The sequence below is a fragment of the Hyla sarda genome, chromosome 7 (assembly GCF_029499605.1).
Source record: "Hyla sarda isolate aHylSar1 chromosome 7, aHylSar1.hap1, whole genome shotgun sequence".
NCBI lineage: Eukaryota > Metazoa > Chordata > Amphibia > Anura > Hylidae > Hyla > Hyla sarda.
In genome coordinates this window covers 222,834,325-222,860,328 of record NC_079195.1, presented here as the reverse complement: position 1 = coordinate 222,860,328, position 26,004 = coordinate 222,834,325, and the positions used below count along the sequence as shown (strand labels likewise).

General features: G+C 39.0%; 1 protein-coding gene and 1 long non-coding RNA gene across 8 annotated transcripts in view; one reads left to right on the top strand and one right to left on the bottom strand.

The window, feature by feature from the left end:
• LOC130283396 (uncharacterized) overlaps positions 1-26,004 on the bottom strand; it is a 76,427-nt gene that overhangs the window by 10,989 nt on the left and 39,434 nt on the right. The gene's annotated exons all lie outside the window — the stretch shown is intronic.
• LEPR (leptin receptor) overlaps positions 1-26,004 on the top strand; it is an 85,864-nt gene that overhangs the window by 55,687 nt on the left and 4,173 nt on the right. For all 7 annotated transcript variants that reach the window (XM_056532810.1, XM_056532808.1, XM_056532813.1 and 4 more), the window contains exons 7-16: positions 992-1,136; positions 2,256-2,549; positions 3,002-3,119; positions 4,754-4,953; positions 13,122-13,282; positions 17,576-17,729; positions 17,816-17,898; positions 19,796-20,012; positions 23,802-23,981; positions 24,270-24,365. In XM_056532810.1, coding sequence (XP_056388785.1) covers positions 992-1,136; positions 2,256-2,549; positions 3,002-3,119; positions 4,754-4,953; positions 13,122-13,282; positions 17,576-17,729; positions 17,816-17,898; positions 19,796-20,012; positions 23,802-23,981; positions 24,270-24,365 — 1,648 coding nt within the window. The remainder of the gene's footprint in view (positions 1-991; positions 1,137-2,255; positions 2,550-3,001; positions 3,120-4,753; positions 4,954-13,121; positions 13,283-17,575; positions 17,730-17,815; positions 17,899-19,795; positions 20,013-23,801; positions 23,982-24,269; positions 24,366-26,004) is intronic.

Sequence of the window (26,004 nt, the reverse complement as noted above, 5' to 3'; positions counted from 1 at the left end):
ATTAACCTATTTCTTTGTGTAAATATCATTCATCAGCTATATACATAACAGTTTCCCCTCTTTGGTTGTCACTTACATACATGGTGAGGGAATGACATCATCCAGCCATCCACTCTGTCTCAAATCCCTCTCTGAAAGCAGCTCCCACCCTCCTGAGAGACACAGACCATGTGATTTATGGCCTGCACTGATGAGTCATGCTTTCTTTAGTGCTGAGAACTGGGAGGTGTGTGCAGCCTCAGCCAATCACATATTGAATTTTTGTAATTCTGCTCAGAGCAGGAGGGTGGGGGCTGGCAGAGCAGAGCTGCAATGATTGCTGGGAGATGTAGGCAAGGGGAGAGAAGGATGGTAAAGTATATAAAGCAGCCAGAGAAGACAACAGGGGCCACAGGAGCCATGCATGTTAGGCAGGGTGGTTTACAGGGAACATATCCAGGTAGTGTGGTGGCTTTGGAGAATATATATATATATATATATATATATATATATATATATATATATTTCCCTGGAGTACCGCTTTAAAGACCCCTCCTATCAGGTGTGAACAGTTCAGGCTGGTGGAGGTGGCGTAATGCTGTGGGGAATGTTTTCTTTGTGCACCATGGCTCCTGTTATACCTGTGGATGGACCTATGGACAATAATAAGCACAGCTATAGATGCGCACACCCTTGATGACCCCTGATAAAGTATTTGTGGCGCTAACAGAATGTGTGGGGTTCCTTTATACAATGCCCACGCATATGTATCCCTCTTTTATATGAATTATTGGGACCAGGTTTACATCTATGTGCACATATTTATGGTTGTATTTCACAGTGTAGAAGATCATATATATCGTTACTGGTTAGTACCCTATTGGGGGAATGGGTGCTAGTGGTAATGGCCACAATTTATTTTACTGGAGCTGGGACGGTCTAAGGATTTTTACAGTAATTATATTAGCGGATTCTTTTATTTATCAGGAACTAACCTTCTGTTTCTATACAGTCTTATGCAATTGTGGAGGAGACCTATGTCATCTTTGAGGTCCCACAGTCCTGCTCACCGATGGTATTTGAGGTGCGATGCAGGAAACTCCCTGAACTTGGTGTTTGGAGTAACTGGAGTCCTCCTATGGTATTTAAGTCCCAAGGTAACTATATACAGCTAACACTACATATCAACAAATGGCTGCATGAAATGTCTCCAACAATATTGTCTACCATAATACTGCCCCAGGTATACAAGACTATAACTACTATAATACTGCTCCTATATGCAAGAATATAACTACTATAATACTGCCTCCTACATACAAGAATATAACTACTATAATACTGCTCCTATATACAAGAATATAACTACTATAATACTGCTCCTATATACAAGAATATAACTACTATAATACTGCCTCCTATATACAAGACTATAACTACTATAATACTGCTCCTATATACAAGAATATAACTACTATAATACTGCCCCTATATACAAGAATATAACTACTATAATACTGCTCCTATATACAAGAATATATTTACTATAATACTGCTCCTATACACAAGAATATAACTACTATAATACTGCTCCTATATACAAGAATATAACTACTATAATACTGCTCCTATATACAAGAATATAACTACTATAATACTGCTCCTATATACAAGAGTATAACTACTATATTACTGCTCCTATATACAAGAATATAACTACTATAATACTGCTCCTATATACAAGAATATAACTACTATAATACTGCTCCTATATACAAGAATATAACTACTATAATACTGCTCCTATATACAAGAATATAACTACTATAATACTGCCTCCTATATACAAGAATAGAACTACTATAATACTGTCTCCTATATACAAAAATATAACTACTATAATACTGCTCCTATATACAAGAATATAACTACTATAATACTGCTCCTATATACAAGAATATAACTACTATAATACTGCTCCTATATACAAGAATATAACTGCTATAATACTGCCTCCTATATACAAGAATATAACTACTATAATACTGCCTCCTATATACAAGAATATAACTACTATAATATTGCTCCTATATACAAGAATATAACTACTATAATACTGCTCCTATGTACAATAATATCACTGCTATAATACTGCCTCCTATATACAAGAATATCACTACTATAATACTGCCCCTATATACAAGAATATCACTACTATAATACTGCCCCTATGTACCACCACCGTCACATGCTGTTATTTTCCCTCCTCTCTATAGACGGATATTATTTCCCACAGAGAGCTGCAGTCAGCAGCGGATCCAGCGTTTCGTTTTTTTGCATGTACTGTGATAAAAACAAGAAAATCCCAGCCAAGGCCATAACGTGGGGTCTGAACCTGGTGGAGCAGATCCCCTCCAGGCAGTATATGGCAGTAAGTGATTACGTTGGAAAAGTCACAACTGACAGTCTGAACACGACGACACCAAAGGGAAAGTTCCAGTTCGACGCCTTGTACTGCTGTGCCCGGGGCATCGAATGCCAGCCAAAATACGCTGAAATTTATGTCATAGGTAACAAGATTGGGTGCTGTTTTGAGTACTATAACCATCGGCATAGCTATAGTGGGTGTAGAGTTAGCAGTTGTACCCGGGCCCTAATGCCTGAGGAGCCTAAAGGTGCCACAAAAAAAAGACCCTAGTATTTTAAACGACACATGGGGACTGTTATATGCAATTTCTGGGAAACTGGCTCTGCAGGGGTGGGGTTAAGTGCTAAGCTTGTTTCCTAGGGGGAGGGCTTCTCTCGAATGAATCAATGAATTTGTAAACAGAACAAGTATAGCAAACTTTATTGCTGATGACAGGTGCATTCACCATTTGGGCCCAAGGGCGATTGCTAAGAGGTATGCCCGGCCCGGGACCCCCACCATCTGTCACCTCAGAACCCCCCCATAGCTATGCCCCTCTTCTCTTGCAATTCCTATTTATTTATTTCCTTTTCTTTTTTGATGATCATTTTACAGACACTAACATCAGTATCACCTGCGAAACCAACGCGAAAATTACCTTTATGACCTGCAGGTGGATCCCGAAAAAGATCATCCCACTAAAAGACATCACCTTTACCTTCAGATATTATGTGTAAGTACAAGCGAGAAGCCCAAGGGTACAAGGAGGTGGGACTGTGCTGCCATCTTGTGGCCCACTATGCGTATAGCGCTCTCCTGCACAAACAACAGCAGAGACCAGTTATGGAAGGTGGGAAGTAGAATTAGGCTAAGTTCACACTCCGGAATATCCGCCTGCAATTCCGCTTTGAAATTGCAGGCAGAAATTCCGCTTGCTAAAATGTATATTATAGTGAATGGGTTTCCGTTAACAAATTCACACTTTGGAATTTGTGAAGCGGAATTTGTGGACGGAAAATCCGCTTGAAAATTTCCGCCTAAAGAATGGCGTTGCTCATTCTTCAGGCGGAAATATTCGCGGAACACGACTGCAGTCTATTGGAGACCGCAGTGTCCGCGCGGTCCTAGCGCCGACTCATTCAGTCAGCGCTGGCCGCACTCGGAATCTCCAGGCGGAAATGTTCTGCCCAGAGATTCCGCAGTGTGAACCTAGCCTTAGGGACTATTCACACAGCAGAATTTTCCGTATGCGGAATTCCGCCTCAAATTAAAGCCCATAGACTTCTATGGGATTCCGCACTCCCATTCACACTTCTGAAATTCTGCTTGAAATACTATGTTTTGTTATGTTCTTATATTTATTTATTACGTTTATTTATTTATGGTCTTATGTTGTGTTATTGTATGTTATTTATTAATAAATTATATATATATATTTATAGTAATATTATATATATATATATATATATATATATATATATATATATATATATATTAGAGATGAGTGAACTTACAGTAAATTCGATTCGTCACGAACTTCTCGGCTCGGCAGTTGATGACTTATCCTGCATAAATTAGTTCAGCTTTCAGGTGCTCCCGTGGGCTGGAAAAGGTGGATACAGTCCTAGGAGACTCTTTCCTAGGACTGTATCCACCTTTTCCAGCCCACCGGAGCACCGGAAAGCTGAACTAATGTATGCAGGAAAAGTCATCAACTGCCGAGCCGAGAAGTTCATGACGAATCGAATTTACTGTAAGTTCGCTCATCTCTAATATATAATGTATATATATATATATATATATATATATATATATATATATATATATACACAGTGGTCCCTCAACATACGATGGTAATTCGTTCCAAACAACCCATCGTTTGTCGAATCCATCGTATGTTGAGGGATCCTTGCAATGTAAAGTATAGGAAGCTGTACTCACCTGTCCCCGCCGCTCCGGACCAGGTCCTCACCGCTCCCGATCCTGTCCCAGGGGCTCCCGATGCTGTCCCGCTGCTCCGGTGTCTTGCGCATCTTCTGCAGGGTCCGGGCCTCGCTTTCCGGTGACGTTATTACGCTGCTGCGCCGGCGCGGCGTGCGTAGTGACGTAATAACGACGCCGGAAAGCGAGGCCCGGACCCTGGAGAACATGCGCAAGACACCGGAGGATCGCGAAGTGGACCCGGAGCATCGGGAATAGGTAAGTGAACCTGCTGGGGCACATTACACTGCTATTCGACAGCAGCTTAAGCATTTTGCGCTGTCGGGTAGCAGTTAATGCGCTGTCGTGGCCATCGTACGTCGGGGGGTTACTGTATATATATATATATTTATTTTTTTTTTTTCATTATTTTTTTATTTTATTTAGGGAATTGGACTATTCGAACGAGATGCTTATAAAATACAACACATCTACTATAAAGAGCTGTGACCTGCAGCAGGACGGCCACTATGAATGTGTTTTCAATCGGATTCAGACCATGCACAGTTACCACATGTGGGTTGAAATACAGCACCCGAGCGGCGCGCTGAGATCCCCACCCGTGTCACTGAGGCCCCTTGATGTGGGTAAGAAGAAGGCTCCGTTACACCGCACCACTATATGCAATTATATCTATTTGCTGCCACCTTCTGGTAGAAAATAGAAATTGCACAATTTCAGACAAACTTCACCCGCACTCTATGGGGGAGATTACTTTTTTTTAATTTTTCACAGGTCTCTTTAAAAATAAAAGAAGAAGCGATCGGATTGGTTGTTATGGGCAACTGCACCACTCTTCCTCTGCACAGATTTTGATAAATTTCCCCCGTTAACCTGTGGTCTTTGGCTGTCAGAACATACTGGGAGTTGTAGTTTTGCAACAGCTGGAGAGACAAAGGTTCCAGATTGCAGGATACGTCTGATAATCTGGAAACAATGAGGTCCTGTTTGTGCTGTAGGTTATTGTATACTGGGAAGATTGCTGTTATATTGATATAAAAGACTTGTTCCATCGGCTGCTGCAGAACCTCATTACTAGGGTTGCCACCTGGACGGTATTTTTATATTAAAAATACCGGCAATGCAACCAATCCTCCGACTCCGGGAATGTTGCACCATAACCTATATCAGTGTTTTTCAACCAGAGTGCCTCCAGCTGTTGCAAAACTACAACTCCCAGCATGCCCGGACAGCCAACGGCTGTCCGGGCATGCTGGGAGTTGTAGTTTTGCAACAGCTGGAGGCACCCCTGGTTGAGAAACACTGACCTATATTATATACTACTAAATCGGCCAACATGATGGGAGTTGTAGTTTTGCAACAGCTGGAGGCACCTTGGGTTGGAAAACACTGACCTATACTATATACTACTATATAGTCCAACATGCTGGGAGTTGTAGTTTTGGAACAGCTGGAGGCACCCCTGGTCGAGAAACCCTGACCTATATTATATACTACTAAATCGGCCAACATGCTGGGAGTTGTAGTTTTGCAACAGCTGGAGGCACCTTGGGTTGGAAATCACTGACCTACACTATATACTACTATATAGTCCAACATGCTGGGAGTTGTAGTTTTGCAACAGCTGGAGGCACCCCTGGTTGGGAAACACTGACCTATATTATATACTACTAAATCGGCCAACATGCTGGGAGTTGTAGTTTTGCAACAGCTGGAGGCACCTAGGGTTGGAAAACACTGACCTATACTATATACTACTATATAGTCCAACATGCTGGGAGTTGTAGTTTTGCAACAGCTGGAGGCACCTTGGGTTGGAAAAAACTGACCTATATTATATACTACTAAATCGGCCAACATGCTGGGAGTTGTAGTTTTGCAACAGCTGGAGGCACCCTGGTTGAGAAACACTGACCTATATTATATACTACTAAATCGGCCAACATGATGGGAGTTGTAGTTTTGCAACAGCTGGAGGCACCTAGGGTTGGAAAACACTGACCTACACTATATACTACTATATAGTCCAACATGCAGGGAGTTGTATTTTTGCAACAGCTGGAGGCACCCCTGGTTGAGAAACACTGACCTATATTATATACTACTAAATCGGCCAACATGCTGGGAGTTGTAGTTTTGCAACAGCTGGAGGCACCTTGGGTTGGAAATCACTGACCTACACTATATACTACTATATAGTCCAACATGCTGGGAGTTGTAGTTTTGCAACAGCTGGAGGCACCTTGGGTTGGAAAACACTGACCTATATTATATACTACTAAATCGGCCAACATGCTGGGAGTTGTAGTTTTGCAACAGCTGGAGGCACCTAGGGTTGGAAAACACTGACCTATACTATATACTACTATATAGTCCAACATGCTGGGAGTTGTAGTTTTGCAACAGCTGGAGGCACCTTGGGTTGGAAAAAACTGACCTATATTATATACTACTAAATCGGCCAACATGCTGGGAGTTGTAGTTTTGCAACAGCTGGAGGCACCTAGGGTTGGAAAACACTGACCTATACTATATACTACTATATAGTCCAACATGCTGGGAGTTGTAGTTTTGCAACAGCTGGAGGCACCTTGGGTTGGAAAACACTGACCTATATTATATACTACTAAATCGGCCAACATGCTGGGAGTTGTAGTTTTGCAACAGCTGGAGGCACCTAGGGTTGGAAAACACTGACCTATACTATATACTACTATATAGTCCAACATGCTGGGAGTTGTATTTTTGCAACAGCTGGAGGCACCCCTGGTTGAGAAACACTGACCTATATTATATACTACTAAATCGGCCAACATGCTGGGAGTTGTAGTTTTGCAACAGCTGGAGGCACCTTGGGTTGGAAATCACTGACCTACACTATATACTACTATATAGTCCAACATGCTGGGAGTTGTAGTTTTGCAACAGCTGGAGGCACCTTGGGTTGGAAAACACTGACCTATATTATATACTACTAAATCGGCCAACATGCTGGGAGTTGTAGTTTTGCAACAGCTGGAGGCACCTAGGGTTGGAAAACACTGACCTATACTATATACTACTATATAGTCCAACATGCTGGGAGTTGTAGTTTTGCAACAGCTGGAGGCACCTTGGGTTGGAAAAAACTGACCTATATTATATACTACTAAATCGGCCAACATGCTGGGAGTTGTAGTTTTGCAACAGCTGGAGGCACCCTGGTTGAGAAACACTGACCTATATTATATACTACTAAATCGGCCAACATGATGGGAGTTGTAGTTTTGCAACAGCTGGAGGCACCTAGGGTTGGAAAACACTGACCTATACTATATACTACTATATAGTCCAACATGCTGGGAGTTGTATTTTTGCAACAGCTGGAGGCACCCCTGGTTGAGAAACACTGACCTATATTATATACTACTAAATCGGCCAACATGCTGGGAGTTGTAGTTTTGCAACAGCTGGAGGCACCTTGGGTTGGAAATCACTGACCTACACTATATACTACTATATAGTCCAACATGTTGGGAGTTGTAGTTTTGCAACAGCTGGAGGCACCTAGGGTTGGAAAACACTGACCTACACTATATACTACTATATAGTCCAACATGCTGGGAGTTGTAGTTTTGCAACAGCTGGAGGCACCTAGGGTTGGAAAACACTGACCTATACTATATACTACTATATAGTCCAACATGCTGGGAGTTGTAGTTTTGCAACAGCTGGAGGCACCTTGGGTTGGAAAACACTGACCTATATTATATACTACTAAATCGGCCAACATGCTGGGAGTTGTAGTTTTGCAACAGCTGGAGGCACCTAGGGTTGGAAAACACTGACCTATACTATATACTACACTGCTCAAAAAAATAAAGGGAACACTAAGATAACATCCTAGATCTGAATGAATGAACTAATCGTATGAAATCCTTTCCTCTTTACATAGTTGAATGCGCTGACAACAAAATCTCACAAAAATTATCAATGGAAATCAAATTATTAACCCATGGAGGTCTGGATATGGAGTCACACTCAAAATCACAGTGGAAAACCCCACTACAGGCTGATCCAACTTTATGTAATGTCCTTAAAGGGGTACTCCGCCCCTGGCATCTTATCCCCTATACAAAGGATAGGGGATAAGATGTCAGATCGCCACGGTGCCGCTGCTGGGGACCCCCGGAATCGCCGCTGCGGCACTGCGCTATCATTACAGCACAGAGCGAGTTTGCTCTGTGCGTAATGACGGCCGATACAGGGGATGGAGCCGCTTGACGTCATGGCTCCGCCCCTCGTGACATCACGGCCCGTCCCCTTAATGCAAGTCTATGGCAGGGGGCGTGACGACCGCCGCGCCCCCTCCCATAGACTTGTATTGAAAGGGGCGGGCTGTGACGTCACGAGGGGCGGAGCCGTGACGTAACGATGCTCCGGCCCCTGTATTGCGCGTCATTATGTGCAGAGCGAACTCGCTCTGTGCTCTAATGATAGCGCAGTGCCGCAGCGGGGATCCCAGGGCTCCCCAGCAGCGGCACCGCGGCGATCTGACATCTTATCCCCTATCCTTTGGATAGGGGATAAGATGTCTAGGGGCGGAGTACCCCTTTAAGGCTAAGTTTCTACTAGTTTTTTGGGGGAGGGGGAAAAACGCCAAGAAAAACGCCAATTCTGCCGCATGGCGTTTTTTTGGGCCAAAAAATGCTGCGGCCAGATGTTAGCTGTAAATCAATGAGAAATCGCAAAATTCTTATTCCACTTGGCATTTTTTTTACTTTGGCTTTTTTTTTTTTTTTTTTTATACTTTTGGCGTTTTTTCACTCTTGTTTGGCGTTTTTCAGCTCCTTGGCGGTTTTCCAAAATCGCAGCATGTTGAGCCACTGGCGATTTTTTTTGTCAAAATCGTGGCGTTTTTCTCCTATAGAAGTCTATGGGAGTGAAAAAAAAAAACCAAGAAAAACCATATGTGGGTTTTAACTTTGGCGTTTTTGCTGGCGGTTTTTATTCTTTTTTGGACTTTAGCGATCCAAAAAAGTGATGGAGATCCTTTTTTTTTTAAATAAAATTTTGTGGGGTACCATAAAAAAATAAAAAAATAAAAAAGATACAGTAGTGAAGGAAAAAATGGTATCTACCGAAATCTATCTTTTTTATTATGAAATTTTTGATTAATTTTTAAACAGGGATCAATTTATGTGTGATGGCAGGGACCTAAAAATGTAGCCGACAATAATAAAAATGTAGTGTGTGTGTGTTTCACTTTTTTTTTTTTTAATTTTCCGATTTTTTAGGTAGTACTACTACTCCCAGCATGGACCAGAGTGTGTGCCATGTTGAGAGCTGTAGTACCTGCAGTTAAGGACAGATCACAGCGAATGTCACTTCTGACACCCGCTGTGATCCTCCTGTATAATGTATAGATGCGGCGGCCGCTCTTCTATGGTCCCCTGCACGGCCGTATATATATATATATATATATATATATATATATATATATATATATATATATATATACATATTCCTATTTCCCACAGAGTTGTGATTGGCTGGAACCATCTGACCAATCACAGCTATGAATATGTGTATATATACGGCAGTGCAGGGGACCATAGAAGAGCGGCCGCCGCATCTATACATTATACAGAAGGATCACAGCGGGTGTCAGGAGTACAGGTACTACTACTCCCATCATGACACAGTGTGTTCCATACTGGGAGTAGTTGTACTGCCTAAAAAAAAGTTAAAAAAAAAAAAAAAAAAGTGAAACACACACACTACATTTTATTATTGTCGTCTATATTTTTAGTCCCCTACCCGTCCACATAAATTGCTCCCTGTTTAAAAATTAATTAAAATTTCGTTATATAAGTACCGTAGATACATTTCGTTAAATACAATTTTTTCCATCACTACTGTATCTTTTTTTTTTTTTAATTTTTTTAATGGTACCCTACGAAATGTTATAAAAAAAAAAAGGTGTCTCCATCACTTTTTTTGGGAAAGAAAGAATAAAAACCGCCTGCAAAAACGCCAAAGTTAAAACTCACATGGCATTTTTCTTGGCGTTTTCTTTTTTTGACTCCCATAGACTTCTATGGGAGAAAAACGCCACGATTTCAGGGAAAAAACACCATAGGCTCAACAAACTGCGACTTTGCAAAACCGCCAAGGAGCTAAAAATGAGTGAAAAAAGGGCAAAAGGACTTTAAAAAAAAAAATCGCCAAACTGAAACACGCAAAGTGGAAAAGGAATTTAGCGATTTCTCATTGATTTACAGCTAAAATCTGTCCGCAGCGGTTTTTCAATGACAAAACGTCATGGGGGCCATTTTAGCGTTTTTTGGGGGGGGAAAACGCACACAAAAAACCAAGTGGAAACTTAGCCTGATATATACATTAGTTGCAGCAAAAACTTATAATACTCACTTCAGCTGCTGCAGAACCACATAATATACATCTAAACTGCAGCAATACATCATAGTACTTCAGCTGCTGAAGAACATCATAATACTGTACACACCTCAGCTGCTGCAGAACATCATAATACAGTACACACCTCAGCTGCTGCAGAACATCATAATACAGTACACACCTCAGCTGCTGCAGAACATCATAATACTGTACACACCTCAGCTGCTGCCTCACATGCCTACACATGCATGCCTCAGCTGCTGCAGAACATCATAATGTACACTCCAGCTGCTTCAGAACATCAGAATACACACTTCAGCTGCTGCAGAGCATCATAATACACACCTCAGCTGCTGTAAAAACTTGCATACACACTCCAGCTGCTTCAGAACATCAGAATACACACTTCAGCTGCTGCAGAGCATCATAATACACACCTCAGCTGCTGTAAAAACTTGCATACACACTCCAGCTGCTGCAGAACTTTACAATATACCATCTAGTGTCTGTAGGAATTCATAGTAAACACCTCAGCTGCTGCAGAACCCCATAACAAACACCTCAGCTGCTGCAGAACCCCATAACAAACATCTCAGCTGTTGTAAAAACTTGTAATACAAACTTAAATGAAAGCAAAATCTGTAATGTGTACTGTAGCTACTGTGGAAACTTGTAATACGCACCACAGCTGCTGCAGAACCTCATCATACGCATTGGTATTTGCCTTATGAGGACTGGGTTCCCTTCTTCTGGATAAACACTCACATGGTGAGTGTTCTGTATAGATGTTCTCAGAGGCATAGCCAGGGCTCAAGTCTATTGTTGGGCGCGAATATTCACATTTCAAATTTTTATTGCGAATATCGCAAATTCGCAAATATATTCGCTATATTTTGGAAATTACGAATATTCACTTTTTTTTTTGCTAATTCCTTCTTTTCACTTGTGGGCCAATTGGAATGATGCAAATACACTTGTCAGGGGTTATCAACAACATCCCTAGCAACAAATAGTAAAGTTGCCCACCCCTCACTGTTTTCTTCCTTGAATACGCGAATATGCAAATACGAGTCCTGCAGGAACGCATGGGAACTGAGTTCCTGCACTTTTTATAATGAATACGCGAAATTTGCGAATATGGAACGGATATTCGTCTATATATTCATGAAATATCGTGAATTTGAATGTGGCCAATGCCGCTCATCACTACTCAAGTCCTGCAGGAACGCATGAGAACTGAGTTCCTGCACTTTTTCTAATGAATATGGGAAATTTGCGAATATAGAACGAATATTCGTCTATATATTCCTGAAATATCGCGAATTTGAATGTGGCCAATGCCGCTCATCACTACTCAAGTCCTGCAGGAACGCATGGGAACTGAGTTCCTGCACTTTTTATAATGAATACGCAAAATTTGCTAATATGGAACGAATATTCGTCTATATATTCCTGAAATATCGCGAATTTGAATGTGGCCAATGCCGCCCATCACTACTCAAGTCCTGCAGGAACGCATGGGAACTGCGTTCCTGCACTTTTTATAATGAATACGGGAAATTTGCAAATATAGAATGAATATTCGTCTATATATTCATGAAATATCGCGAATTTGAATGTGGCCAATGCCGCTCGTCACTACTCAAGTCCTGCAGGAATGCATGGGAACTGAGTTCCTGCACTTTTTCTAATGAATATGGGAAATTTGCGAATATAGAACGAATATTCGTCTATATATTCCTGAAATATCGCGAATTTGAATGTGGCCAATGCCGCTCATCACTACTCAAGTCCTGCAGGAACGCATGGGAACTGAGTTCCTGCACTTTTTATAATGAATACGCAAAATTTGCTAATATGGAACGAATATTCGTCTATATATTCCTGAAATATCGCGAATTTGAATGTGGCCAATGCCGCTCATCACTACTCAAGTCCTGCAGGAACGCATGGGAACTGCGTTCCTGCACTTTTTAATAATGAATACGGGAAATTTGCGAATATAGAATGAATATTCGTCTATATATTTATGAAATATCGCGAATTTGAATGTGGCCAATGCCGCTCGTCACTACTCAAGTCCTGCAGGAACGCATGGGAACTGAGTTCCTGCACTTTTTCCACAGCAGGAACACTGTTCCCATTAGCAGGACCAGATCTTGATAAAAAAAAATCTTTGGTGAGTTCCCACACTTTTTTCCCCAGGACTTGACCCCTGGGAGTAGCTAAAGAGGCCCAGTCGCACCGGGGCCCTTGTGCCTAAGGGGGCGCCAAAGCACATCTGCCCCATAAGAGACCAGAATTATAAATGGCATATGGGGCCCCATTGCAGGTTTTGTATCGGGGCCCCGAAGCTACAAGCTACGTCTCTAGATGTTCTCGTCTCTTCTGTACACAGTGAAGCCAAGCGCTCCTACGATGGTTAAGGCTAAAAGGGTGGCGGACACCATACAGGACATAAGATATCTACAGGTGACCTGGGGACGGCCCAGACCGGCGCTAAAAGACATCTTCTACCAGCTCCGCTATCGGCTGCGAGGACAGGAGGCGGAATGGCAGGTATTCAAACGACTCTTAAAAAAAAGTAAGTGAACCTTTTGATACAACATGGATTCCTATATTGATTACTACTAATAGGTGGTCTAATTGTTCACAATGGGAATGAGGTTTGTGCCAAAATCTGGTGCAATTTGTGCCAAAAAAATGGCTTACATGACATGCATCACATTTTTCGCCACTCTGGACAAGTGGGCATGGCTTACCATGAAGTGGGTGTGGTCTCACTAAAAAGGGGTTTGGCTTAAATGCATCAAACTTTTTTTTCTTTTTTGGTGCAATTTGGTGAGAATTTAGACCAAACAGTCTATGGATTTGCCTGATTTTTAAAACAGCCTAAACCACTGTTGTAAATTTAGAAGATTGTCTAGTCTAAGTTTACACCATCAGAGAATTAGACAGTTTTGATTATCTCCCCCAATGAAACTAAACGAATAACACACAAACAGTTGCACTGTTTATTTCTTTTGTTAAAGGGGCACTCCGTTTGTAACATTTTGTTCCGAACGCTTGGAGCGGGCGGCGGGGTCGTGAGGTCACGGTCATACCCCCTTGTGACGTCACGCCACACCCCCTCGATGCAAGTCTATGGGAGGGGGCGTAGACTTGCATTGAGGGGGCGTGACGTCACAAGGGGAAATGGCTGTGACCTCGCGACCCCGCCGCCCACACCCGGTGTTCTAAAACAATGCCGGGTGCTGCACAGAGATCACGAGGGTCCCTTTGTATAGGGGATAAGATGTCTAGGGGTGGAGTACCCCTTTAAGCACATTAAAGGGGTACTCCGGTGAAAACCTTTTTTCTTTTAAATCAACTGGTGGCAGAAAGTTAAACATATTTGTAAATTACTTCTATTGAAAAATCTTAATCCTTCCTGTACTTATTAGCTGCTGAATTCAACAGAGGAAATTCTTTTCTTTTTGGAATGCTCTCTGATGACATCACGAGCACAGTTCTCACTGCTGACGTTATTATAATAATAATAATAATAACGCTTTATTTATTGTTGTTCTTAGTGGGATTTGAACCCAAGTCCCCAGCACTGCAAGGCAGCAGTGCTAACCACTGAGCCACCATGCTGCCCTTAGCATACATCTGCTTTGCACGGTTGCTAAAATGGACAGAGATGTCAGCAGAGAGCACTGTGTTCGTGATGTCATCAGTGTTCCAAAAAGAAAGGAATTTCCTCTGTAGCATTCAGCAGCTAATAAGTACTGGAAGGATTAAGATTTTTTTAATAGAAGTAATTTACAAATATGTTTAACTTTCTGCCACCAGTTGATTTAAAAGAAAAAAAGGTTTTCACCGGAGTACCCCTTTAAGTAAACATCAACAGTGCAGGGGAAAAAAGTAAGTGAACCCTTCAATTGAATAACCTGTAACCTCTAGCAACAGTCACCTCTGCCAAAAATTTCTTATAGCTGCAAATTAGATTTGCACAACATTGAGGAGGGATTTTGAAGCGTTCCTCCAACTTTATCAATAATTCATGGAGGCCGCCATTGCGGCACCATGACCACACCCCTTTCCCCAATGGCCACGCCCCCTTTCCAGGTTTTCTCTGTAAAATATAGAGTTGATCATTTATTTTTATTTTCATTTCTGGCGCAATGAGACAGAATTCTGGCGCACAACCCGACAAAACATGTTGGGTTTACAATAGACCACATTTTATTAGTTATCAATGCATAAATCCAGTTGATTCTAAACGGTTTACTTTATTTTTTTTCCCTTGCTATTATATACAGTGTATGTCATTATAGCCATAAGAAGAAATACTGAAATCTGAACGTAATATCCCAACAAGTCTCATGGTCTGAAATTTAAAGGGGTATTCCAGGAAAAAACTTATATATATATATATATATATATATATATATATATATATATATAAGCAACATGAGAATACAGCAGCACACTGCTGGCACAAAGATATAGATAAAACATGAATATATAGATGACCATGAGTACATAGATAAAACATGAAAAGCTATACAGCTGTAGTGCAACAAATGAGAAATTATGAAATTATGAAACAGTGAGGTACTTAGCTTGCAAATTTGGCGGCCAAATAGCTTGGACCGTCCCACCACGGTAATGTGACCTCATTTTGGGACGGACCCTACCCTATGAAAATGCCTCTGTGTGAACAGCTCAGCAGGCATTGCAGGATCTGAAACATCCAAGGCACCTTATATACACCTGATAGAGGTGGGTGGGGTGCAGGAGCCAACATGGAGGTAGCCACTCCCCCGTATGTGTAATACAACCAAAGAATAAGTTGGCCAGCACTAGTGATTCCAAACTATTACTAATTTTAAAAAATTACAACAGGCATTTTTTTATGTTATATTTTATACTGAGGGGAAAAAATGACGTATAAATAAATCCTGATGAAGCGCACAAAAAAGAGCATAAATGAGCACAAATGAGCATAAATGAGCACAAAAAAAGAGCATAAATGTAACAATTTCAAAAAAAAATTGTCACTTTGTGCTTGTTAAAAAAAAAAGATATTGAAAAAAATTACAACAAGCATTTTTTTAATGTTATATTTTATACTGAGGGGGGAAAAATGACCTATAAATAAAGCCTGATGAAGCGCACACAAAAAAAAGAGCATAAATGAGCACCAATGAGCACAAAAAGAGCATAAATGTAACAATTTCAAAATGTTTTTTGTGTCACTCTGTGCTTGTTAAAAAAAAAAAAAATATATATATATATATATATATATATATATATATATATATATATATATATTTCAAAAAAATTACAACAGGCATTTTTTTACGTTATATTTTATACTGAGAAAAAAAAATGACCTATAAATAAAGCCTGATGAAGTGCACAAAAAAAGAGCATAAATGAGCACAAATGAGCACAATATAAGAGCATAAATGTAACAATTTCAAAATGGTTTTTTTTTGTGTCACTTTATGCTTGTTAAAAAAAGATATTAAAAAAAATTACAACAGGCATTTTTTTTCCATTAGATTTTAAACTGAGAAAAAAATGACCTATAAATAAAGCCTGATGAAGTGCACAAAAAAAAGAGCATAAATGAGCACAAAATAAGAGCAGAAATGTAACAATTTCAAAAAGATTTTTTGTGTCACTTAGTGCTTGTTAAAAAAAAAGATATTTAAAAAAATTAAAACAGGCTTTTTTTCTTTTATATTTTATACTAAGAAAAAAAAGACCTATAAATAAAGCCTGATGAAGTGCACAAAAAAGAGCATAAATGAGCACAAATAAGCATAAATGAGCACAAAAAACATAAATGTAACAATTTTAAAATGTTTTTGTGTCACTTTGTGCTTGTTAAAAAAAAAAGATATATTAAAAAACTTACAACAGGCATTTTTTTACGTTATATTTTATACTAAGAAAAAAAAATGACCTATAAATGGAGCCTGATGAAGTGCACAAAAAAGAGCATAAATGACCACAAAAAAAAGAGCACAAATGTAACAGTCAAAATGTTTTTTGTGTCACTTTGTGCTTGTTAAAAAAAAGATATTTAAAAAAAATTAGAACAGGCATTTTTTTTACGTTATATTTTATACTAAGAAAAAAAAACTGTAAATAAAGCCTAATGAAGTGCACAATAAAAAGAGCATATATAAGCACAAAAAAAGAGCATAAATGTAACAATTTCAAAATGTTTTTTGTGTCCCTCTGTGCTTGTTAAAAAAAAAAAAATATATATATATATATATATATATATATATATATATTTTAAATTACAACAGGCATTTTTTTTACGTTATATTTTATACTGAGAAAAAAAATGACCTATAAATGAAGCCTGATGAAGCACACAAAAAAAGAGCATAAATTAGCACAAATTAGCACAAAATAAGAGCATAAATGTAACAATTTCAAAATGTTGTTTTTTGTCACTTTGTGCTTGCTAAAAAAAATAAAAAAATAAAGATATTTTAAAAAATTACAACAGGCATTTTTTTTTACGTTATATTTTATACTGAGGAAAAAAAAATACCTATAAATAAAGCCTGATGAAGCGCACAAAAAATATATAAATAACTGAATGAAAAGAAGCTTTATACTCTGTATCAGTGTCTCCCAACCTGGGTGCCTCCAGCTGTGGCAAAACTACAACTCCCAGCATGCCCGGACAGCCTTCGGCTGTCCGGGCATGCTGTGAGTTGCAGTTTTGCCACAGCTGGAGGCACCCTGGTTGGGAAACACTGCTCTTATAGTAGAAAGAATTCATATGTACTACAAAATATTCAGAAAATGACATAATAACGATGACTCCGCCCCTTTCAGGTAGTAGATATCTACAGAAAGGCATCTGCCAACATAACCAATGTAGATGTCTGCCAGGCCAACACCATTCAGGTCCGATGCCAGCTGGTTAATGTGTCTAAGATCTGGAGTGACTGGACCAATGCCATCGATACAGAGGTCACGGACTTCAACGGTCGGTATTTTCCTTTATTTTTTATATCTGGGGAACTGAGGATTGTAACACTGAGATTTCATTTATTATTTTCATATATTTTCCAGATCCCTTGAGAGGACCAGAATTTTGGAGAATTATAACGAAAAATAGTATCCAGAAAGGCGACAACATAACGCTGGTTTGGAAGGTAAACAGCATACAGGGGGGGGGGGGGGGGGGTATTAAAAGACTTGTGTTATACTTTATTTTGCGCTCCTCATTTTCGGAAGTGGGTTTGGTCTTTGGAAAATTTGGGGGAAATAGCACAAATCATTTAAAGGGGTACTCCACTGGAAAACATTTTCTTTTAAATCAACTGGTGCCAGAAAGTTAAACAGATTTGTAAATGACTTCTATTAAAAAAAAATCCAAATCCTTCTCAGTACTTATCAGCTGCTGTATGCCCCGCAAGAAGTTCTTTTCTTTTTGAATTTCCTTTCCGTCTGACCACAAGTGCTCTCTGCTGACACCTCTGTCCATGTCAGGAACTGTCCAGAGCAGGAGAGGTTTGCTATGGGGATTTGTATGTGGTCTGGACAGTTCCTGACATGGACAGAGGTGTCAGCAGAGAGCACTTGTGGTCAGGCAGAGAGGAAATTCAAAAAGAAAAGAACTTCCTGCGGATTATTCAGCAGCTGATAAGTACTGGAGGGATTAAGATTTTTAAATAGAAATAATTTACAAATCTGTTTAATTTTCTGGCACCAGTTGATTTAGAATTTTCTTTTTCCAGTGGAGTACCCCTTTAATACCAGGTATTCTTGGTATTAGCTGCAACACTTTGTGCACCAGAAATAGGGTGCTAATAGCATAAAAAAAACTAACCACGCCCTAACCATGCCTCTTTTTAAAATAATTGGCTAACAGGGTGCTAAATCAGGTGCTACTTTTCTGAATATGTGGTGCTAATAGTGTGCGCCACATTTTAAGCAAATTTGGCGCTAAATTATTTGAATATCCCTCCCACAGTGTTTGTTGGGGTCCGGGGTAGTCAGGGTGAAGCTCTGTATGTACTTTCCTAAATTTATGCTGCAGCTCAGCTATTCGGATTGGCTGCAGCATATAAACGAAATAATATAGTGTTAATCACAAATAGTACTGGCTGTAGCATGTTTTTTGTGTGATTTATCCCTGAGAGGAAGTTGTGTAGTCCTCTCCTTTCCAGTGTTCTCTCAGTAGCTCCCTGGCTCCTTCCGTAGTCATGACAGGAAGTTGTGTACTCCTTTTCAGTGTTGTCTCAGCAGCTCTCTGACTCCTCCCTCTTACCTGGCAGGAAGTTGTGTAGTCCTCTCATTGTCAATGTGATGTTGTCTCAGCAGCTCCCCAACGTCTCCTTCTCTTCTGACAGGAAGTTGTGTAGTCCTCACAATGTCAGTGTGCTTTTGTGTCAGCAGCTCCTGTCTCCTCCCTATTCCCTGACAGGAATTGTGTAGTCCTCTCATTGTCAGTGTGGTGTTGTCTCCCGGTCTCTGGTTCCTTCCTGTTTACCAAGATAAAGCATCATCCCCTTCTGTCTCAGGAGGCATTGGTATATATTATCTCTGAGCTGTAGACCCGCCCCACTGAGTGATGTCATCTCCTCGGACTAGCCCCTACAGTTACATCACCCATCTCCCATCATATACACATGAACATCTTTATTGGGACATTTAGGGAGATTAAGGTGTGGTTACCGCATGCTGTCTTGTGTTTAGTAATGCCACAGACACAGGAGCAGACAGGGAATGTATACAGCAGGTGCTGCAACCTCACTGATTGTGATATTGTCTGCTGTGAAATGAGATGTACTGTAAAAAATTTTTACCTGACGTCAGAGTACGTGATTCTGATTGGTGCAAAGTTGTAGGGGGTGGGGCATGAGAAAGGGAATCACACAGAGAATTATTGTGCCATGCTCTACCCCCTTAGGTCCTGCAATGGGCAGAATATAGTGTTCCTGTAAATGTGGAGATGTACAAGCTGTGATAACCCATGGTAACTCCGCTGCCGTCAGACCTCACAGTAGAGGAGACCAATAGGTAACGTCTTCTCTTTATTCTCTGCAGCCATTACAGAAGGAGGAGTCACTGTGCAGTATTCGGGGGTACGAACTTGTACAACAAGTGTCCAATATCATCAGCTGGTCCACGTATGTGGGCAATGTGACCAACTACACCCTGACCCTACAGGGAAGCACGGTCACTGTGAGCATACGAGCGGTTAACTCTCTTGGGCAGTCGAAGATGAACCACAATTTAACGCTGTCAAAAGACATGAGCACCGGTAAAGTATCAAAAGTTTTTTTTAATATTTTATAGCTTAATGTATATATAGATGAACTTTGTAATTGTATTGTATTAAAAGAATGTTTCCTTTCATGTCTATTTTCATTTTGAAACTTTGGCCACTAGGGGTCTCCCTAGGAGCCCCTGGCTGCAAGCTTTTTCAGTGATTTGGGACTCACGCTGGCCTGGCTGTTGAGTCCAAAGTTGCATACTCAGCGCAGCTCCCCGCCTGTCAATCAGCGAGAGCTGTGCTCGTATCACTGCAGGGCACGGCAGCTCTGTCCTACGATGTTCCTCCTCTCTGTATGGCACGTGTATAGCCAAACAGAGAGGAGGAGACTCAGAGGCTGCCGTCCCTGCCCTGTACTCAGACTGTATGCGCGCCCCCGAGAGGGAGCGCTGCATACAGGAAGAAGGGCAGAAGCCGTCCCTGGCAGGCATCAGATGACGTCGCACCTGCCGGGCTACGACCACTTCCTCCCCCCGCACACTGCTCCAAACTGAGCTACCGAAGATAGAGGGAAAAAAAAGGTATTTACAGGGGGTTTAAACTAGAAAAAATCACAGGGATAGAGATAGTTAGAGTCAGGGACAGATGGGGAGGGGGTTAAAGGGGTATTCCAGGAAAAAAAACTTTTTTTTATATATCAACTGGCTCCAGAAAGTTAAACAGATTTGTAAATTACTTCTATTAAAAAATCTTACTCCTTCCAATAATTATCAGCTGCTGAAGTTGAGTTGTTTTCTGTCTGGCAACAGTGCTCTCTACTGACATCTCTGCTTGTCTCGGGAACTGCACAGAGTAGAAGAGATTTGCTATGGGGATTTGCTTCTACTCTGGACAGTTCCCGAGACATGTGTCATCAGAGAGCACTTAGACAGAAAAGAACAACTCAACTTCAGCAGCTCATAAGTACTGAAAGGATTAAGATTTTTTTAATAGAAGTAACTTACAAATCTGTTTAACTCTCTGGAGCCAGTTGATCAACTAAACTTTCCTTAAACTTTCCTTAAAGGGGTTATCCAGGAAAAAACTTTTATATATATATATATATATATATATATATATATATATATATATATATAATATATGAAAGTTTTTTCCTGGATAACCCCTTTAAGGAAAGTTTAGTTGATGATAGGTACTCTTTAATAATATTGTATCATATTGTATCACAGTAAAGCTTTATCAATAACATTGTATCATATTGTATAGAGATGAGCGAACTTACAGTAAATTCGATTCGTCACGAACTTCTGGGCTCGGCAGTTGATAACTTATCCTGCGTAAATTAGTTCAGCTTTCCGGTGCTCCGGTGGGCTGGAAAAGGTGGATACATTCCTAGGAAAGAGTCTCCTAGGACTGTATCCACCGGAGCACATGAAGGCTGAACTAATTTATGCAGGAAAAGTCATCAACTGCCGAGCCGAGAAGTTCGTGACGAATCGAATTTACTGTAAGTTCGCTCATCTCTAATATTGTATCACTGTAAATTATTATAAATAGTATTGTATCATAGTAAAGCATTATCAACATTGTATCATATTGTATCATAGTAAAGCATTATCCATAGTATTTTATCATATCGTATCATAGTAAAGCATTATCCATAGTATTTTATCATATTGTATCATAGTAAAGCATTATCCATAGTATTTTATCATATTGTATCATAGTAAAGCAATATCCATAGTATTTTATCATATTGTATCATATTAAAGCATTATCCATAGAATTGTATCATAGATAGGTTTAGGAGTGTTTGAAAATGGGGCAAAACGGTGAATATCTAATATATTTGGTTAATTTGGCAACTCTCCTTGAAAAAAAAAAAAAAAGAATAAAAAGGGCAAATTCATCATTCCCTGTGCCAGAATAATTTTCCAAAATTGTGCAAATTTTTGCACAAGCCCTGTTTTTGTGCAAACATTTTTTTTTTTATTCCAACTTTGTTCAAAAACAGAGCAAACATTTTGTGCAATGTTTCCACTTGCCCCCAAAAGGTGTCTAATATAACAAATAAGTGGGAATTTTTTATTCATTTTACCGTTTGTTGGCGGTAAAATGTCGCAAAATTTTGCGCAATAGGATAATAAGTCCCAAAATGTTGTGCAATGCAATTACACTCATTCAGAAAAACAACTTGAATGTAGTGTGGCATGGTTAGCTTTTTGCAGTGGTTAGGGCAGTGTTTCCCAACCAGGGTGCCTCCAGCTGTTGCAAAACTACATGCTGGGAGTTGTAGTTTTGCAACAGCTGGAGGCACCCTGGTTGGGAAACACTGGGTTATGGTTAATACATATTTCCTCATAGTGAATGTATCATTAGCGCAGATTTTTTTGCACCGTGCAAAACCTGCTGCACATATGTGATGTTTTCCCAGTTGCTGCAGAACATTTTTAATGTTGCAGTTCATAAGTTTGCGCAAATGACAGAAAAACTCTGGATAGTGCAAAAAAGGGTGAAACGCTCATGCACATTCCTACACCGGTTTGTCACAGGATTGGATCACCCCCCCCCCCCCTCAGTGCAAGTGCATGGGGGGGTCAACTCACGTTGGGGTAGGCAGAAGGCTTACCTATCCTTCCTGGATATTTCTGGCTTTTCAATTGATAGAGTCTGTGTACAGCAGGCCTTATCAATCAAGTGCAGAGCACACAGATCAATGGCGTTCAACAGAACTGCATCGATCTGTATGAGGAATCTAAGGAATCTAAGGAATCTGATAAGTGTAAAAAAAATAAATAATTTTAATAAAGGTTTAACACACATATATTTATCCCTTCCTTACTAAAAGATTTAATCATCCCCCTTTTTACATTCACCCCCCCCCCCAAATTTTTTTTTTTTAAACATAACAAAAATAAACATATTTGGTATTGCTGCATGTGCCAAAATGATTAGAATCTATGCATTTTTTTGAGCACATAATATCCCAGAAAAAATGAACATAAAAAGCAGTCAACAAATATTATTATAGTACCAATAAAAACTACAGATCATGGCGCAAAGAAAATGAGCCCTGGGATATGGAAAAATGAAAAAGTTGTATGGGTTCAAAAATGGAAATTGAGAAAAAATAATTCCAAAAAGTAACAAAAAAAAAATTTTAAATTAGTAAAACATGATGGAACCTATACAGATTGGGTATTTTTGTAATTTCGCTGACTTAAAGAATCAAAATAACATGATAGTTTGACCTCACGGTGAGCAATGTAAAAAAGAGGCCCAACCCCCAAAATTTGCAAACACTTTTTATTTTTTTCAATTTCACCCCACAAATATATATATATATATATATATATATATATATATATATATATATTTATTTTTTTTGTTTTGGAGCATATGTTATGGAAAAACTTTTAAGTCACGAGAAAGTGCAATTGGTCCCGCAAAAAACAAGCTTTCATATAGGCAGGTAGATGAAAAAATAAAGGATTTATGGCTATTAAAGGGTTAGGAGAAAAAAAACGAAAACGCAAAAGGGGTTAAGGGGTTTATTAGTCACCATATAGGGAAAATTATATATATATATATATATATATATATATATATATATATATATATATATATATAATTTTTTCCCTATGTGGTGACAGATTAACCCCTTAACCCCTTTTGTGTTTTCATTTTTTCCTCCTCACCCTTTTATATATATATATATATATATATATATATATATATATATATATTTGTATATAGATATACATATTCATTTATTTTTTGTTTTTGTCATCAGTCTGTTACATCCATTTTCTGATCAGATGTTTTTTACCCTTATAGTAAAGGCAGTGCGATCGTTGGATGTGTACGCCCTAAACAGCACCGTACTCGCAGTGTGGACAATGGCCCCCGTGTCCTATGATGTTGTGGGGTTCGTTTTGGAATGGAGGAACCTGAGGGAAAGGTCGCAAATGCACTGGACTTACATTCCTCCCAACATCAGCAGATATTACATTAAAGGTGCGTGGAATCGAAACGGTTTGGCCTACCCTCTGGGTGCCTCCAGCAGTTGCAATACTACAACTCCCAGCATGCCCAGACAGCCAAAGGCTGTCCGGGCATGCTGAAAGTTGTAGTTTTGCAACAGCTGGAGGCACCCTGATTGGGAAACATTGACCTAGACTGATACATTGGAGCAAACCCAACAGCTGTGTAAGTAATAGTAACATAAGATAAAATGCTTTATATATTATCCCACCGGTGTGCCTATATGTATATAGTCATTGTGTCCTTACCTGTGTTTTACAGACCAATTTTATGCTATTGAGAAATATCAGTTTAGCCTCACTCCGGTGTTTTTGGAAGGTGTCGCAAGCCCTTACATTACATATGAATTCTCTAAAGGTAAAATTCTTGATGTAAACCAATGCATGTCTTTAATTCAACGTCTGAACTGTAATTTAGCAAGTTACGTCGGAAAAGCAGAAGGTGCAAAGATAGACTGACTAATAACAAATATGAGACTCCCTATGAAATGATCATAACACTGCCCCCTATATACAATATAACTACTATAATACTGCTCCTATATACAAGAATATAACTACTATAATACTGCACTTATATATACAAGAATATAACTACTATAATACTGTCCCCTACATACAAGAATATAACTACTATAATACTGCTCCTATATACAAGAATATAACTACTATAATACTGCTCCTATATATACAAGAATATAACTACTATAATACTGCTCCTATATATACAAGAATATAACTACTATAATACTGCTCCTATATACAAGAATATAACTACTATAATACTGCTCCTATATATACAAGAATATAACTACTATAATACTGCTCCTATATACAAGAATATAACTACTATAATACTGTCTCCTATATACAAGAATATAACTACTATAATACTGTCTCCTATATACAAGAATATAACTACTATAATACTGCCCCTACATACAAGAATATAACTACTATAATACTGCCCCCTATATACAAGAATATAACTACTATAATACTGCCCCCTATATACAAGAATATAAATACTATAATACTGCTCCTATATACAAGAATATAACTACTATAATACTGCTCCTATAAACAAGAATATAACTACTATAATACTGTCTCCTATATACAAGAATATAACTACTATAATACTGCTCCTATATACAAGAGTATAACTACTATAATACTGCTCCTATATACAAGAATATAACTACTATAATACTGCCTCCTATATACAAGAATATAACTACTATAATACTGCCCCTATATACAAGAATATAACTACTATAATACTGCTCTTATATACAAGAATATAACTACTATAATACTGCTCTTATATATACAAGAATATAACTACTATAATACTGTCCCCTACATACAAGAATATAACTACTATAATACTGCTCCTATATACAAGAGTATAACTACTATAATACTGCTCCTTTATACAAGAATATAACTACTATAATACTGCTCCTATATACAAGAATATAACTACTATAATACTGCTCCTATATACAAGAATATAACTACTATAATACTACTCCTATATACAAGAATATAACTACTATAATACTGCTCCTTTATACAAGAATATAACTACTATAATACTGCTCCTATATACAAGAATATAACTACTATAATACTGCTCTTATATATAACAATATAACTACTATAATATTGCTCCTATATATAAGAATATAACTACTATAATACTGCTCCTATATACAAGAATATAACTACTATAATACTGCTCCTATATACAGGAATATAACTACTATAATACTGTCTCCTATATACAAGAATATAACGACTATAATACTGCTCCTATATACAAGAATAAAACTCCTATAATACTGCTTCTATATATAAGAATATAACTACTATAATACTGCTCCTATATGCAAGAATATAACTACTATAATACTGTGTCCTATATACAATAATATAACTACTATAATACTGCTCCTATATACAAGAATATAACTACTATAATACTGCCTCCT